General features: G+C 40.1%; 1 protein-coding gene across 1 annotated transcript in view; it reads right to left on the bottom strand.

The window, feature by feature from the left end:
• SCFD2 (sec1 family domain containing 2) overlaps window positions 1-18,811 on the bottom strand; it is a 301,712-nt gene that overhangs the window by 174,147 nt on the left and 108,754 nt on the right. Inside the window, exon 5 of the mRNA XM_074951411.1 lies at window positions 13,506-13,755. Coding sequence (XP_074807512.1) covers window positions 13,506-13,755 — 250 coding nt within the window. The remainder of the gene's footprint in view (window positions 1-13,505; window positions 13,756-18,811) is intronic.

Raw genomic sequence — 18,811 nt, 5'->3', positions numbered from 1 at the left:
TGACTTCGAGAAATACGCCATCTACTTCTTCCATGTTCCTCAAGTGGGAAAAAGAAAAGAATAAACTTCACACTTAAAGAATTCAAACAGATCATGTAGAGGAATGGTGAGAGAGATGAATGCTCAAGAAAATGCTCTCCTTCCCTTCTTCCTTCCATGCAAAAATTCAAATAATAATTACTTCCAGCCCATAACACCCACTTTGGTGGAAAGACTATTCTTAAAAAGTACCATCTTCTTTGATAAACTGGGTTGATAAGCAAACCTGGTATTTATATTTTATGCATCTTCTTCACTTTAATCACCGGTCATGAGCCTTACATTCCACACAGTACAGACGCAAAGGAGTAAAGAACATACCTTGCAGATTAACTTTTGTCTTTGAAAAGTCAAAGCTGTACATTTTCTTGAAGATGCATGGTGCCTATATTGAGCCTAGTTCTAGTACAATAAGCAGTCAGAAACTTGATTTAAAATTTTCTGCTGATGTTTACGGAAAATTTCATAGCAGCAATTTCTACTGATACTGTGATTATATGCGAGTATTTTCCGCACAATGGAATTGGACTACACATTGTATTGAAGTGCCCTCAATTTTAAATGATTTTTGTTGTATCAAATGTATCACGTTCAGCTTTCTGAGGAATGGTTCCATTGTCTAAACCAGGGGTTCTCGAACTGTGAGCCGTGGTGCAAAGGTGGGCCACGACACAGTCCCGGGTGGTCCACCAGTGCAACTGCATTCTCCAGTCAGACTGTTTGGTTTCAAAGATCTTGAAGCATTTCTTTGAGTGCATATTGCTAGGGATTTCTATCATTACAATTATTTACATTAAAATGAAAAGGAAACATGTACAGTACACTGTTAATTTACAGCATTACCGTTCATATGTACGTAATCATTAAAATTAATAATTTTCCTCAAGTAGTGTTAATAGTGGGCCACAATGCTTATTGCAGCTGCACAGGAAAGGAAGAATGTTTTTTTCCCAATGACATTGAAAGGTGTCTGAAAGAGGCCTCAGACCTATGCCATTCTTGGCACAGAAGCGTGGACAGTTGACACTGACCTGGGAAAAGAAGTTATTCTCTGGATAACTCTGCTTGCTGAACAGGCAGCAGAGATGTGTGCTTATCAATATTTATCAAAGGCTATATAGTGTATTAAGGGTCATGTGGCTAAATCCATGCACAAAATTAATCTATGTTAACTTTGAACAGAAACCTAATCTAATTATAATTTGCAAAAATTGCTACTGAAAATGTACCTCTAACTTACAAAACATTGCTAAGCTATGAAAACTAAAAATGAAGGTATACAACACTAAAGTAATGTTTCCTAATGCATGCCCTGACACACCAGAATCACAGATAGCGTGACAGATACATGTGTGAAGGGGGGAGGGGATCTGCACAAAACAAGGAGTCTATGTGATCTTTACCCCCTTTTTTCTCACTTTAAAAGAATTCCACATTAGTCAACCACATCAGTGTATTGTTTTTCATTATATAAACATGCCTAATCAGTTATGACTGGCTGCTGCCACTGATCATCAGACAAGCATTTCCAAAACAATGTTACTGTCATGAAAAAGGAAACTAATTTTTAAAACAAGACTCATACATTTGCTTACATAAATAAGGCATGTTGCTTTCTAAAATTATGAAGTGTATAAACACTGCACTCTCTTATTCACATGAAAATGTTACATAAGAGAACTGCCTCTGTCTAACTGTGCAACACTGTCACTCACGATGAGTGCCAAAAGAAAATCCAAGAAAGAAATCCTGCACTGTGGTCTGTGAACTTTTACATCTTGAGAGACGCCAGCCCGCATGCCCATAAACCAGAGTAAAAGGGTCAAAGCAAGACGTATCTTGACCTGAACTTTAACTACCAGAGGTGACACTTATGCAACAGTTAAAACTAAACAGAACAAATAGGGAAGGAGGGAATGCAGGAGCCACCTAGTCCATATTGAACTAAAATACAAGACAATTTAATATCTCTCTCAAAAGATACTCCAGAGACATTTCCTGCTCTGCAGTCTTGGGTATGGAATAGGGAAGAGAGTATATACGAAGATGTCTACAGGACAATATTTGATTAAATCCAAATAAGAGTAGTTTATTTGATCATTTGTAATAGATTAGGAAATGGATAGTAGTATTTTAAATGGTACTAAAAAACAACAGCAACACTATGTAGTATATACAGAACACCATATGCTATATTAAAGTGTGGGATAATTGTTAATTTATTGCATCTTTAGAACAGTTTTTAAGTAAAGGTAGTAAAATATCAGAGCTGTACCATCAAGTTTCAGAGATCAGCTGAGGTACTAGTCTGCCAGCTTATGCTCATAGGTCTGAATAAGTTTATAGTCCATATCAGAAAGGCCAAATTTGATCTCAGCCTTTTTTTGAAATAAAGAAGCACCTCATCAAATGTATATTTGTATACAGATCCGAAACTGGCCCTTAATTATGAGGGACAGAAGCCATCTTGGCCAACACTGGGAACTAAACTGGAATCCTCCAGAGCTAAAAGTATGAGTGGCTACACCCTGATCTAAAGAGCCAGGGGCTTTGTCATAAGGGTCTATGGCAGACTCAGACCCTCTATGGATAGAGCACAGAGGGGAACACATAACACTCACTGCATCTGCAAAACTACACTTATTTAAGTCCTAAATTATTAATAAAAATAAAAACATATGACATTATTGATAGTCAAAATATATACCAGCTTTAAGAAATGTTCTTGTGTGTCATTTTCAGGTTCTTAAATTTTAACTCCACACATACTATTAGACTCTAAAGGCACAAATGGGCTTATGCAATAAAAATGATTATGATCAATAATTCAGGACATTTATTTGGCTTTGCACATAACCCTGTGATTATGGACCCTTGTGATTCTTTTTTATGTCTGTGCCCAGCTGTACATTGAAATATTGTATTTCAATATACTGTATCCATAGTAAAATCTGTACAGACTGCTACCTTGCTGTAACTGCCATAAATTCAAAAACTGCCCTAAATTCAAAGGCTCAAATTAATCCCTGGTATAACTCCACTGAAGGCACTGGAATAATACTAGAGTAAATTTGACCCAGTAATTATAAATGTCCAGTTCTGTCCAGTAATTATTCCTGTTTGCCTCAGATGATGCATTGTTTTCTACACTTGTGCATTTCCACTGAGAACAACCTGAAACAATCAAGAACACCATGTGCAATTGTTCAGAGGCGTTCAGAGGCTTGTGCTATAAGGCTTAGCACGTACTGGTAGCACTGCTTCCTGGCTCCTAAAAATATATTAAATTTAAAAGAATGGTAAAAGAATACGAAGATATTTGCTGAATAGTTTAGTACCTTGAAATTCTTGAAAGATGGTTACTGACACAAAACAAAGAGGCGAACTTCTATAATCATAATCAAATATCCTAAAATTTGTTTTGGTGTGCAAAAGAGAAACAAAAACAAGTGCCAGATTTATTTTATATGGGTGGTGACCACTAAGAAAACATTTTTAATCATATTATCTAACATCTCCCTGTTTTGTTTTGCCAGGCTTGGTGTGCACTGCAAACTAGCAAGAATTTACTCATAGTTTTAAAATTAGTAAGATATATCCTACCAAAACTTGGAACCTTCGCAAGGAAGTGACTTGTATGGAAAAGAAGGATAGAAAAAATAAGATTTAACTTCACCACATATATTTTCACAAGTACCTTTTAAAAAATGTCACCTAATTTTAAAAAGGAGCTTTAGTTTCCATTCCACAGCTTACTTAAACAGGAATACTTGATGTCAGAATGTCCTCTATATGCTATTGCATCTGCATGCCGAAAAATAATATAAATGGTTAATGAATATTGCACCATATCAGTTTCCTGTTCCAGTTGGCTGTCTTGTTATGTTGGCAGTGATTCAGGGGCCTGCAGAGCTGCAGGCATATGTCTCATGTTAAAAAGTCTCATGTTATAAACACTTCAATGAAAATTACCATCCAGTTTGGAGCCAACTCTGACCAGGTGCTGTAGAGAAAATAAATAGGTAACATATGAAAGCAGAATGAAAGTTGGGCTTCTATGGGGATTATGTTCTATGCTACATTTAAAACGCCAGTTTGAAATCTGAACTAAAATATCCCTGCCCCGGACAAAGAAGTCTAATTCTTTTACTGTTGATACTGACCAGTTTTTCAGCTGAGTCTTTTGTTATAAGACAGCCAACAAAAAGTTTGTAAACAAGTACTGTATTATTTATTTCTCAACACTAATTTTGAGTTAGGCTGAACAAAAATACAGATAAAACTGCCTCCCTGGTGGTCCCCTACAAAAATTCTCCAGGTATCCTGATTAGACAGAAGCAGAGGTTAATTCTGAATCTGCTGAGAAACTCCCATTCTGAAGCCAGAGAAATCAGAATAGGACATTCCACACCCTCTCATTTTCAAGAGCAGAGTATTATTTCCTGATTATCATGTATAACTAGGTTCTAGGGAACACAGTCTGGGTTGACTACTAAGAATGCTCAGGGAAACCAACCAGACATCATTATGGGGTTGGATTCTACCACAGCTGACACATGGTTTGATCCTGCACCATCCAAGTCAAAAGGAATTTTTCCATCAAGCCCTTAAAAAGACCATAGTGAAAGTTACTGGGATCTTAGAAATCTGCGTGTTCCTGCAGAAAAGGCAGGAGACTGGGCGTCAGGAGTCCTGCATTTTGTTCCTGGCTCAGACACTAACTGAAGTAAGTCACTTCACTGCCTCAGTTTCCCCATCTGTAACAGTGGGTATGACAACACTTAGTTACAATACAGTGTGAGGTGCAAATTAAAACTTGTCAAGTATTTTGAGATACTGGGGTAGTATGAACTCCCAGTTGCTGCACAGCCATGAGAAGATGGACTGGAACACCCAGTCACTGAAAATGGCAGGAAGCTAATTTGCATGAGCTCTTCACCTCTTATGTAGCACCATAACTTGGCCACGAAGCAGCTTTGTTTTATGTCAGATTCACTATCTTCTGGGGCTTCTTGATCACAAATATTTTCAGCTGAATTTTGTCCAAAATATGTCAGGTAAATGCTTGAAAGGTAACAGAAGATCATTATTTATGCTTAGTTTTATATGCACACATTGAAAGGCAGAGAAAGGAGCATTTTAAGTTTTGCTAATATCAACTGGTGTTGCAGGAAAAAAACAGCATCCTGAACTGGGGTCTTTGCACCTGAAAAGCATTTCAATGCAGCTTTGAACAAAGTGATCTGGTTTTATTTGGTCCTGCTGTAATGATTTCAGCACTGTGGCAGGACAACTAATTAGCGAGATCAGCAAAGGCTATATTTTGACATTAACTATAAAAAGAGAAATCGTGCCAATAAACTCTGTTATCTCTATAGGACATAAGTAGGGTCTATGCTGACCATGAACCAATCTCTTAGCTACTGAAAAAAAATTGTTATAATCTATCAAGGGCTTCAGTTTATAATTTGATTGTGGCCAGTCACTAACCAACATTTTCTTCTATTTTAATAAAAGCATTATGACATTCAGAGACATCATGGCTCCATGACAATGACATCCTTCCATTCAAATCACATCAGGGTGGTCTACATGGACCCTGCCCAATGGAGTCTTCAGAGATTAGCTATCATTACAGAGGAGCATTTATAGCAAGAGGCTTGTGCAATAGAGTAGATTCCTGCAACAATACCGCCTGCAACTGAGCATGTTTGGAGCATAACCCAGTGGAACGAGATCTTCTTAGCAATATAAATTGATGTGCCATTGTCTTGCTTACATCAGAGAGAAAAGTAATCTTTTACTCTAAAAACAGGGATTGGAGAAAGCTAATCTGTATTTGAGAGAGCAGTGCTCCTGGAAATTCAAAATGTTTTGCTGTTTGATGCTTTGAGGCATTATCCCACCCCCTGTAACCACACTATGAACTTTTAAAATAAACAGTTTAGTTTATAAATCTTAGCTCTGGCCTGAAACAGATCTGTATCTAATAACCCCATCTATAGGCAGTCCCCCACACATGCCTGAAATCAAGGAGCAACCCTCAATACCAGGCTCTTGCATCCTATCCTGGCCACTCCAAATTGTCCTGACAATAGTCTAATGGGTTATTTTTATATTCACTTTTCCAAGCAGACAATGTGAATGGGGACAGCCAAGCCCCCAGGAGTAGACAGACAAAGTGGAAGCATTTGGGGAGGGAGTGGAGGGCAGAAGACCTAGTTAAGACATTCCATGAGATGCAAATGCACAGTCTAAGGATCATAACTTTGCATTTCCTGATTTCTGTGTGTTTATAATCTTAAATACTTAATACTTCAACAGGCATTTGTTCTAGTGTCCCAAATTTCTTCCTGTGTAATGTGAAAACTTAAAAATATACTTCACCTCTAACCAGATTCAATGCCAAATGGTTTAGCCTTTTCATGACTCTCACTTAGTAATGCATTGAAATAAAAGTTTCATCCACTAGAGCAGTAGTTCTCAATCTTTTTGGGCTGGTTTTCTATGTCTCATAACTAAGACTATGTTTTAGTCACAGGTATTTTTAGTAAAAGTCATGGACAGGTCACGGGCAGAAAACAAAAATTCACAGCCTGTGACCTGTCCATGAGTTTTACTATATACCCCTGACTAAAACTTGGGGGGTGGGGTGCGGCTCAGGAGGGTGGCCCGGGGGCGCCATGGGTGCTGGGGAGGGGGTGTCATGGCCCAGGGGGGAGCCGCGGTTGCTCGTGGCGGGGGGTGGCAGGGTGGGCTCCATATCCAGCTTCTAGCTCCACATACTGCTTCTGCTCTGCGCCAAGCCCTGGTTCTGCAGCTCTCATTGGCTGGGAACCGCAGCCAATGGGAGCTGTGGGGGCAGTGCCTGCAAGCAGAGGCAGCACGTGGAGCTAGGAGCTGAGGGAGGGGAGTTGCTGTCACCCTTCTAGGGAGACCCCCCCCAGGTAAGCACCACCCCGCACCCAAACTCCTGTTCTGGAGGATGGAGGGGCCAGAGACTCCCCCAGCAGTGGCCGGTGCACCTGGCCCAGGGGCTGCCCAAGCTGCTGAGGCCGCCCTCAGACCAGGCGCACCATCTGCTGCAGAAGTCACGGAGGTCACAGAAAGTCACGGAATCTGTGACTTAGACAAGTGGTGCCGCCTAATATATTTTACAGTATGCACTAATAACTCAGGCCCGTCCACATTAAGGAAATTCACTGCAATGTACCTACGTGGGTACAGTTACACCCATGCAAATCTCTATTGTAAATATGCTGCACAACTGCAAAGAAAGGCTTATACCAATGCACTTTAATTTGGTAACATACTACTCCTAGGGGAATTCTGCGCCAAAAATATAAAAATTCTGTCCACAATTATTTTAAAATTCTGCAAAATTCTGCATATTATATTTGCCAAAATAACACTATATAATCACTCCAATTTCAATTATTTTGGTAATTTATTTCAAAATACTTGTCAGCTACTATGTCTGTAACAATACAGACGCCAAAAAAAAAATTTCCCCCCAGGAGTAAAAAGAGTTAAACAAACCCCTACAACAACCAGTTCCTGTTTCTCTACCCCCTCCCCCCAAGAGCCCAGCCACGGGGTGCCCCCCAGCCCAGATACCCACACCTCCTACCCCTCAGGGCCCAGCTCTGTCCCCCCCAGCTTAGACACTCACATCCACTACTGCCCAGAGCCCAGCTGCAGCCCCCCCAGCCCATAAATTTACACCCCTTCTTCCCCCAGAGCCCAGCAGCAGCAGGATGCCTCCCAGCCCATACTCCACTACCCCCAGAGCCCAGCCACAGGGTGCCCCCTAACCCAGACACCTGCATCCGCTACCCCTCAGAGTCCAGCTGCAGGGCACCCCAGACACTCTCAACCCCCCCTCCCCCAGAGCCCAGCTGCGGGGTGCCCTCCAGCCCAGAAACACCCACTCCCTAGCCCCCAGAGCCCAGCCACAGGGTGCCCCCCAGCCCAGATACCTGCATCTGCTACCCTCCAGAGCCCAGCTGCAGGCCATGCCCCCACCCAGACACTCACATGCACCCTGTAGCTTCCCAGAGCCCAGAGATGCAGAGGGACAAACAGCCTGATGCTGGGTCCCAGGCATGTACAGAATTTCCTGCACGCCACCTCCTTCCTCCAGGGCATGCCAGGAACTGTAGCTCCCCGGAACCCTCTAGCTCTGTCTCCCTCCTCCCAGCAATGTCTTCTATTTGCAAGCTGGGCTCTGTCAGGTCCAGTAGGCCCCAGTGACAGCCAGAAACTACAGCCCATTTCTGGGGGCTGGGGGGGGGGGGGGGGAAGAGAAGGAAAATCTGTGCGGAACATTAATTTCTGTGCAAATTCTGCATTGTGCAGTGGCATAGAATTCCCCAAGGAGTACCATACCAAAAGAAAGCACTGGTACAGTGCAATGTATCTGTTAGGGGTTTACTACATCAATGCAGTTATACCATTACAAATTTTGGCCTCACAATATATAATAAATGTACATTTACACCTTAAAGGGAAAACAGGAATAGACAATAGAATGACAAGAGTTATTGTTGTGAGAGAATTCCAGATTTTTGCAATCTAAATAAACCTTGCAATCTTTGACCTTGCAATCTAAATAAAGGGCATCAACAAAATGCTTTAACACTAGGTTTTGGTATTTAATTTCCCTAGGGCTTTGAAGGACAGGGAGAAGACACAGAAAGGAAAAATATGGCTCTCTTCGGCTTGCAGATCTTACAAGATCTGCAAGCGAAGGGGTGAGCCAAGGAGGGTGCAATTGGGTATCTGCCAAGGTTCAGAATCACAGTTAAGGTCTGGGTTTTGATTTCAGCCTCAACCAAACTAGAACCAGAAAATAAGCTTAGTAAAGGTTTGTATCTGGGGAGTACAGCACAATGCCCCTGAAATTCAAAGGCTTCTGATTAATAATAAGAACACAGGAATGGCCATATTAGGTCAGACCAATGATCCATCTAGCCCAGAATCCTGTTTTCTGACAGTAGCCAGTGCAGATGCTTCAAAGGGAATGAACAGAACAGGGCAATTATTGAGTGATCCAACCCTGGTCATCCAGTCCCAGCAGTCAGAAGTTTAGGGACACCCAGAGCATGGGGTTGCATTCCTGACCATCTTGGCTAATAGCCATTGATCCACCTACCCTCCATGAACTTATCTAATTCTTTTTTTGAATCCAGTTATACTTTTGGCCTTCACAACATCCCATGGCTACGAGTTCCACAGGTTGACTCTGTGTTGTGTCAAGAAGTACTTCCTTTTGTTTGTTTTAAATCTGCTGCCTTCTGTTTTTGAAGTCTTTTTGTTGAACAATTGCCACTTTTAGGTCTGTAATCAAGTGACCAAAGAGACTGAAGTGTTCTCCGACTGGTTTTTGAATGTTACAATTCTTGACGTCTGATTTGTGTCCATTTATTCTTTTACGTAGAGACTGTCCAGTTTGGCCAATGTACATGGCAGAGGGGCATTGCTGGCACATGATGGCATATATCACATTGGTAGATGTGCAGGTGAACGAGCCTCTGATAGTGTGGCTGATGTGATTAGGCCCTATGATGGTGTCCCCTGAATAGATATGTGAACACAGTTGGCAACAGGCTTTGTTGCAAGGATAGATTCCTGGGTTAGTGGTTCTGTTGTGTGGTGTGTGGTGGCTGGTGAGTATAAACAAATAGTTTATAAACAAATAAACAAACAAAAATTCATGGAAGCCTTGGCCTGGCTGTGACTTTTGCTGCTGCAGGTCCATGGTTTCCCCTGCCACCGTGGTGGCACAAAGCTGTTGCCCGGAGCTGGAACCCTGAGGAGGGCTCCCTGTCACTGGAACCCTGCCAGGGCCCGGCTGGCTTCCAGCTCCAGAGTTCTGCAGTCCGTGGGGCTGAAGCAGAGAATGTCATGGAGGTCTCTGGAAGTCACGGATTCCCTGACCTCCGTGACATAAACATAGCCTTACTTTAACTTTAAAGCTAACTTTGCTGCAAACTTAGGCGGCCTATATAGGCCACCTAATTACCACTATTTATTTATGATGTTATACTTCATTGTTAGTATGTTGTATATAAATAGTTAATTCTTCACTTGCCAACTCCTTTGTGCATTCATTCTGTGCACTGAATGAGGCGGTGTCCTGTGGAAATCTAGTATGTGATCATGTAATTAAAGACTGTCTCATAATTCAGACTCAAGGGAGCTGAATTAAGCTTGCACAGGCAACCTAAATACTGGCATTCCCTAACTTTCAAGTGCTTGACTTAGCAAACTTAATAACATTATTTTAACACAGCCGTTCGGTATGAAATTTCCTAGGGTTATTGTAACAAGCCTCTGATCATGAATCATCAGCAGGCTCTGAACCCTGAACCTTCAGCACTGCTACTACTTGAGCTTCAGGACTAACTTTGGTAGCTGGCAGCAGCAGAAGACTTATCTCAGAAGGTGGATGCACTGCAGGGGGGGGGGGGGGGGGCAGGCCTAAGGTGCCATTGGGGGAAATCTGTTCTGGTTGTACCTCCCCACCTTGGGAGTCATAGGAATTCTGGCCCCTTCTGGTACTCCCAAGGGGATAAATACCGCAATGTGCTGGGTCCATGTGTGTGTACGCGTAAGGCACAAACAACCTTAACTTTGTCTTTTCCTGACTTGAATATTTAACTATGCAATTTTAATGTTCTCCCAACAATTTATTTTTCTGGAATTTTCAAATCAGAGATAAAAAAAGTGTGTTTCCCTTTGTTCTACTAATGAAAACCAATTTATTAAAGCTGGTTGAAGTTTAATTAAGTTTTGCAGCCATTCAAAAGCAAAACATACTTTTTAATTTAAAAGAAAATCATGAGATATTATAATTGGAATATTCCAGATCCTCAGTTGGTGTAAACCAGCACAGCTACACTGACTTCAAGGAGAGATACCAATTTACAGAGCTAAGCATCTAGACCCAATATTCTCTTTCACAAGATCCTTCTATATCTGTAGGCCAATTTTTGTTCTTTTTAGTTAGTCCAATAAAATGTCACCAACAGCTTGTTGTTTTGTTTTGTTTTTCTTTGTGATTGGGGCAGCAGAACTGACACTTTTAAATAAAATACAAACCACAGAATTGCACCAGGTCAAAAAACATGCCAGCAAGCAGACAATACATTATATAGTAAGTCACAGAAAGACATACACACAGATTGACCAGCATTTCATCCATATTTCTTCAGGTAATTAAGAAACTGCAGGAGCATAATATAACTAATATGTGTACTAAGAAACAGTTCAGCCACCTCTTTAAAAAATAGTCTTTTACACTCACAAGTTGTCTCCTAATGATGTGTTTGTAATGTTTCCTACATATCAGTAGTTCCATGGGCAACTGGCCTTCACGATCCACAATTAACTTGACTGTGAATGAAACCCTTTATCCGAAACAAAAGTCTTTATAATACATCAGCATGAACTTTTCATAACTTTTGGTAAACAGTTAAAACGCTCCAAACTAGTCAAGGTATATTATGCAGACAGAGAGCTCAGTTTTCAAATGTGCCTAAATTATGAGATCCAACTCCATATTAGTAAAAAAATATTTAGATGATTAGGAGCATATCTCAAACTCCACTGTTCAAAGATTATGTCTGCAATGTGAAAACAAAAAATTGCTTTTTTCAAAATACAATTCATTTGTACTTAGATTTTCATTTACCATTTTTTATTTATTTGTTTCCTTGAAGATCCTGACATTTGCTTCTACTTAGCAAACCTACAGAGACACAACACTGGAAAAAAGTAAGGAAATCTATGTATAAAATATGGAAATACATACAAGTTAGAATTTAACCTAACTTGGTGAATACTGTGAAGACCTTACTCCAGTCCAGTGAGCTATGTAATCCAGTCTCTAACTGTACTAGCAACTTTGATGGACTGTGAGACTGTAGAGGGCAATGAACAAAGTTTCTGTGAAAATCAGAAAGCAGTTTCCCTGCTGAGTCTTCATGAAATTAAATGTTAAATAATTCAACACCTCCCCGTTTTCTTTCTTTGTTAGTCACAATTAAGGAAAATTATAAAACAGTGATTCGAAACATTGATCAACAGAAGAAAAATCTAAACATGAAGATGGAGCTCTGCACAGCAGGGTTCGGTCTGCACAATATCCAACAGTGAATACCACTGAGGTCATTTGGAAACATTATATGAGCACAAGACAATCAGCATGCACTGAAAAAAGTGCCATAGAAATGGAATGCAAGAAATATAGAACACACACACTCTCTCTCTGTCACACACACACCCCTACTTAGAAACTAAAGGGCAAAATGAACAAACTACAAGAGGTACGCCACTAACAGCACCATCATCGCTAATCCAAGTCCCACTGAAATCAATGGAAAGGCTCTAACCATCTTCACTGGGCTTTGGAGCAGTGTGTAAGTGAATGATTCTTGTGATGTACATCAAGGTGGAACACGCACCTCCCATTCCTGCATTCACAAAAATAATCTTAAAAGCTTCTATACATGTGGAAATGTACTGGCATAATTATATTGGTATAATTATACTGCTGTAGTTATAGCAATATAAATCCCAGCGTGGCCATGCTTATTCCAGAATAAGAGTGTCATTTTATGGTTAATTTATACTGTTCCCAGAGTAACATAAGCTAAACATGGAGAATTACACTAGTATAACTATACTAGTATAATTATGCCAGAAACTTAGACTGTTAGTTCTTTGGGGCAGGGACTGGCTTTTTGTTCTGTGTGTCACCTAGCACAATGGTCTATGACTGAGGCTCCTAGGCACTAATGCAGTACAAATAATAATTATACCTGCAAACAAGCAGATGAACCCATGGTACATGGGCAACACAGCCCCCCTTCCATTCTGAAATACTATTCTTCTGCTACAGTTCTAGTGTTTACAGTCTTTTTGAACAATTTTTAAGTATGTGGCAAAGACAACTGCAAGTTATTACTTGGCTATTCTACAGAAGGCACTAATAAGTTATAGTGTTGGCCAAAAAGGTCTCACTATGCTTATTATTTCAGTTAAAAATTCAATGTTAGTTTAAGACACAATTATTTTTTTATGACAGACTGGGCAGTTTCTAGCATTCACAACCCTGTGGTTTGCTGAACATGTTTCCAGGATTAATTTTGACTTTCCAAGGTCAACTTTACACTGATCAATGTAAGAAAATTGGGGAAAAGATTACTTTATGAAAACATACAAACTTAACTACTCTTTAACAAAAAGAACAAATTACAGAACTTTCACCAGACTCGGCACTATTCAGGATAACCCGTCAGCATTTGGCTTTTGTGCACATCAGTGATGGAATAATCTACAGGAAATCCTCATGCTTACTCACATACCCTAACCACCCCAGACAAGTCATGCTATTTCTATGCTTTCTTTAGGTACAAATTTCATACCTACTGTTTTTTCATTGCACTGAAATATAAACTCACCTGTTATTTTTTGCAGTAAGGAAGATAGTTCTGGTTCATCACAGACAGTCCGGACTAGTGCCTTTTTCACCTCTCCTTCAGCTTGATCCAGCTCTTTTCCAGCTTTGATTTCCCCAACCACAGAGTAAATATACACCAGCAAGACAAGGAAGTCTTCAGAGGTATAGTCATTAGCTGTCCTCTCATTATGAGACTTGATCATAGGCAATAACTGGTTCAAAACACTGGGTATTTCTGACTCACCAATATTCTGAAAACAGAGAAGAGAAGATCTTGGTTTCCATAATATAAACAGGTAATTTTTGTCACCATCAGACAGACACTGCTGCCTATGTGTGGGTACAGCAAGTTCTTCTGCAAGGCTGCCCATCTGTTCTCAGATTCTTCCTGAAGACCACTTCTTCCATACTACCACCAAAAAACAAACCAAGTAATTTATTTAAAACAAATCCAAGCACTGTCTCCTCCATTATGCCATGGACTAACCTTTATGGAGCAAGTGCATAATCTCATTAATGTTGCCCCTCTCCTTCTGTTATTCCCTTCACTGCATCAAATTTGTAAGCTCCTTGTGGCAAGGATTGCGTCCTCTCACCTGGACTGTGAGAAGCCTAGCACGCTCTTGGGAGTACTTGCAGAGCAATACACTCCTCAGCATAAGTAATGATGATGGACTCGGGCCCTAGAAGTTTTTCCGTCTACGCACTGTTACCCTATCTGAATATTTTCCAATTGAGACTTTCTTTCAGAAACAATTACTATGTATTATACACACACAAAATCTTAAAGAAGCATTTATTAAGGTTGCAAAGTCAAGTACTCAAAAGTTAGGAAATGCCAGAATTAAAGTTGCCTGTGCTGCTTTAATCTGACTTCCTGTTGCGTAAGTGTTATGACAGTCCTCCTCCCTGTCCCCCGGAGCATGTTCAGTCGCACTGTGAGGATAACGCATGTGCTGTCTGGTCAGCACTATGAACTGGGAGAGGTTGGGGCATGCTCAGTAAGGACAAACTCTTTGGAGATTTCAGCTTCTAATACTGAAGAAGTCCCTGTGTGCAAACTACAATTTTTCAAAGACTTATAACTTGGACACGTCTGAAGCTGGATCTGCCTGACTCTGTTCAGGCATAGCAGTGTACCTGGAAAGAATCTCGCCCATGGTGTTTTTTAATTATTAGCTTAGCTTTAATTTTGTATAATTCACTGTGGTTTTAGAAAGTAGTATGTTTTTGGTGACACAAATTATTTCACATGGATGTATACACTGTTGTTATTATTTCAGATCACTATTGATCCTAAAATTGAAGACAACACAACTGAAGAAAAACAGTTGTTAAGAGCTGCACGGAGGAAGCCATCTGCAGTGAACAACAACAAATTTTTATTGGTCCCATAAACACCAATAAAAAAATCAGGAACAAATTCTCAAACAGGATATGTTCTTTTTTGCATACACCCTGTTTAAGTGTACATGTCCTCTAAAACGGATGTGTTGCTTGGGAACATACAAAATAGAGCATGCTCACCTCCTAGTTGAGAGCACACAGAGGAACCGAAAATAAGTTTGTGTGCAATGCTGCACATAAACTTGACTGAAATTTTGGCCCAGACTTTTAAAGGTATTTAGGCATTGCAGTGCTCAGCAATGCAACAGCTAACTAATTTAGGAGCCTATGTCTCCTGTTCAAATGTGATTTAGGTCCCGAGAGGCCTAAATCCCATTGACTGTCAATGACTAGATGCGTTTAAAAACCTGAGCCTTTCCACCTATATTTAGATAACATTTACTAAAGAAAGGGTATAAATTAAATTTAAAACAACAACACGTCTTCAAAGAAAAAGGAAAGAAAATAATAACTTAAGCAGCTACAATCAACTGTTAAGTTAAAAACATGCATTTGGATTTGTTATGATCTATTTTGAAATGTTTTTCTTATCTCTTGGGAAATAATGTTACAGTGGATTTCAAATTTAAATGCCAAACTTAAGAGGCTATTTTGTGAAAACAGGCCAGTTGGACTGTAACCTCCATGAAATAAGGGCCAAGCCACCTCTTTTCCAAGCAGAATACCACAGGGAGATGGGAAATTTGTCTCAAACAAAACCCTTAGCAGTTTGTCATTATCTAACCACCTCTAATGATTAAGGAGCTCTCTGTGCCTCATTACAATCAATCAATTACGCTGATTGAACAGCTCCTAAAACACAAGTTTTAAAAATGCAACTGCCCATGACCCAGATTTCCTGCTAGCAATGTTGGCCTCAGGTTAGCCCTGTTTGTCTATCATCAAGGGAGCCAATAAAAACAGGTCAATCCTAAGCTTTCCAAAGCCTCCATAAAGAACATTCACAATGTTCAAGTCGGCACCAATGTAGAATCAGACTCTACCACCCTCTCCTCAATTGCACTGTTTGGACATTTTAAGCCTATGATTGAACATTCTTCAGACTCCAGAGAGAGTGAGTTAGTGATAGATTTTTTTCCCTTTCCCCTCACCCCTTCCTTTCTCTTTCTTTCTTTTTTTAAACTTGAGCTGAGCAATAATTTACTGTCCCTAAAGGCAAATGAACTGATGTCAGTTTGCTGACTTCTGCTAAGGGTCTGTTTTTGGCAGATTGGAGAATATAGGAGAAAGTAAAAATATAATTTTCAGTTTGTAAAGAGTGAACACGATATTGTGCTTCAAAAATTACATTTAAAACTGACTTCAAGAATCTACAGTACTGAAGAGGGAGTATAAGAAATAATAAAAATAATAATATTTTGCCCTTCTGTAGAACCTTTCAACCAAGGACAATTATTGTAAATATTAATTAAGCCTATGTAAATCTTGTTCAGTAGGTATCATTACACACTTTTTATAGTTTGGGAAGCTGAAGTTCAGAGGGATTCAGTGACTTACTCAAGGTCACAGAATTAAGAAGAGAACTCAGGAGCCTGAATTCCAAATCCATGGGCTCACCAACAGACCGCACTACAGCATTAAAATTATTTGGGAGGGGTGAACACAGAGACAAGAGTTTCATCTATTTTCTGTAAAAAATAGATGCATATTATTTAGATAAACTGCTTTATTATGCAAGTGGTTTTTGATTTAAGATGTAAAGAATATTTTATTCTTTTAGTGTGGCATCCAGCAAGCTTGCAGTGGCTTGAGGACACCGGGGTGGTAGGTGCTGCTGAAAAAGGCCACTTCCAGATAGAAAGACATGAATAACTAAGAGCGAAGGCAGAGATGGCACTGTATTCTGCTATGGAGAGGATTGGGGTTGTGACTTGGGGCCAGTAAAGAGAGAATGCTCCTGGTGACGGGCAAAGGTTCTAGCACGATCCTCAGGCTTAGCCTGACTCCTCTGTCTTTACTCTAATTGCCTTCTGCCCCTGGAGGCTGCTCCTTAAGTTGTCAGCCTTGCTTTCCCTCCTAAAGCTGGCTGCTTACTGGCCATTTCATCCCTTTAAATGCTAGCATTCGGTAGCCATACCCTCAAAACTTCTGAGATTCGGGTTCCCCCATTCTCATCATTTCCTCTATGGTGAAACTTTGCTGGGGGCTGCCCATTCCAGCATAGTTTAGGGCCTTGCCTGTCAAAAGATGCTGGTCCCTGTCTCTCTCCTGTTATCTCTTCCCAACGTCACCCCAACCCCTGATAATCCTACACACAATCTCAAATTAAACTGGTACCTGGCATTTAAAATGCAAACACAATCACATCGATTGGAGGTTTAACGAAAGAAGGGGAAATGTTGATTGGGGCACAAAGAAAATGTTGACACACTGTAAAAATGAGGTTTTAGTACTAAGCCAATAACTCCTGAGATCTATTCCCAGCTCTGCCACTAAATCACAGTATTGTACAAAATTGAGCATGTCAATAAACTAGTTTGGGCAGAATTTTCAGAAGGGGCCAGCAGCTCCCAACGAGCACTTCTGAAAATCCAGCCACTTCTTTGATTACCTAAATATGAGCTGAGAAGATTTGAAAATCTGGTCCCATATGCTTCAGATTCCACATAAAACAAGATACTTGCCTACAATACCTTACAAGAGTGATGTGATGATGAAAATGCTTTACAGACTTAACTAGTGGAAGATTAAAAGCTCCTTGTAATTTATAGAGCTAGTTGGAAAATTTTATTTCAAATTTTCTGTGGAAATTCAAATACTGAAATTTTTTGGCCAAACTGCAAAGAATTTCAATTAAGAAATGCTGCTATAGTGTGTTGTTGTGCTTATAGTCCAGGCACCTCATGCACCCATTCTCCTCTATAGGCTAGGCTCCTTCCATGGACTGCTCCTATTATACACCACGGTCACACTTCATGGTGAGAGGCGGCAGTTGCATCATGCGAGCCTGCAGCCAAAGTGCATCATGCAACATGCAGCTTGGCTGAGGAGCCCCAGCCCACAGAGAAGAAAGGGGAGATGAAGCAACTGAGTTACAGCACCCATGAGGCACTGCAGCAGCATAGTCAAATCCAAATAGTTTGTTTCTGGCTGAAATATTTCAGTTTTCAAGTGTTTTGTTTCTCTTTAAAAAATAATGTGGAAGGCAAAAACTTTTAGCAAAAAAAAGTATTTGGTCAAAGACCCAATTTTCTGCCAAAAAACTGTTTTGGTGGGAAATTTTCAGTCAGCCCTACTAGGCACAACACTCAGAGTCTAATATAAGCAACAAAAGAGTTTTTAAAAATTCAGCTTTACTAATAAACTCTGTTCTTAACCTGCCCTGCCACATCTGAGTTTGCCACCTGACATAACTGGTGATAAATGAGTGGAATTCTATTGACTTCTATGGAGCTACACCAATTTACACCAACTGAAGATCTGGCCTAGGGTAGCTTTTTAAGGCCTGATACAGAAAAAAAAAATACAGAAAAGAATACAGGATCTTTTATGTTGTTGGTGTTTACTGCACAACAGAGTGACCTATCAAAGGGAAATTATAACTCATCACACTATGCTAAAAGCATTAAACAAACTTCTGGCTAGCGATTTTCTTGACTGTGTGTCTTCTACAATTCCAAGCACACTGTTGACACATGAATAATAGTTAACACACAAAAATAATGAAAGCGTTTGAAATAAGCTGAAACCACAGCTTCCACAACATTTTGTAACAAAAGGATGGAACAATATTTTGAGTTATTAAGGACAGATCTAGCCCATCTTCAAGCCCCGAAAAAGATTATTTTCAGATTTGGTTATGCTGCATAACCAATTATGGAAGTGTATTTCATTACTTTTTTACCTAATTTCCAGAGGCCATACCAAACCCTTTTTGAACAGTATAATTAATACTGCCCT

This window comes from Natator depressus, chromosome 4 (genome assembly GCF_965152275.1).
Source record: "Natator depressus isolate rNatDep1 chromosome 4, rNatDep2.hap1, whole genome shotgun sequence".
Classification (NCBI taxonomy): Eukaryota; Metazoa; Chordata; order Testudines; family Cheloniidae; genus Natator; species Natator depressus.
The sequence above is the reverse complement of the archived record's forward strand: the minus strand, read 5'-3'. Positions and strand labels throughout refer to the sequence as shown.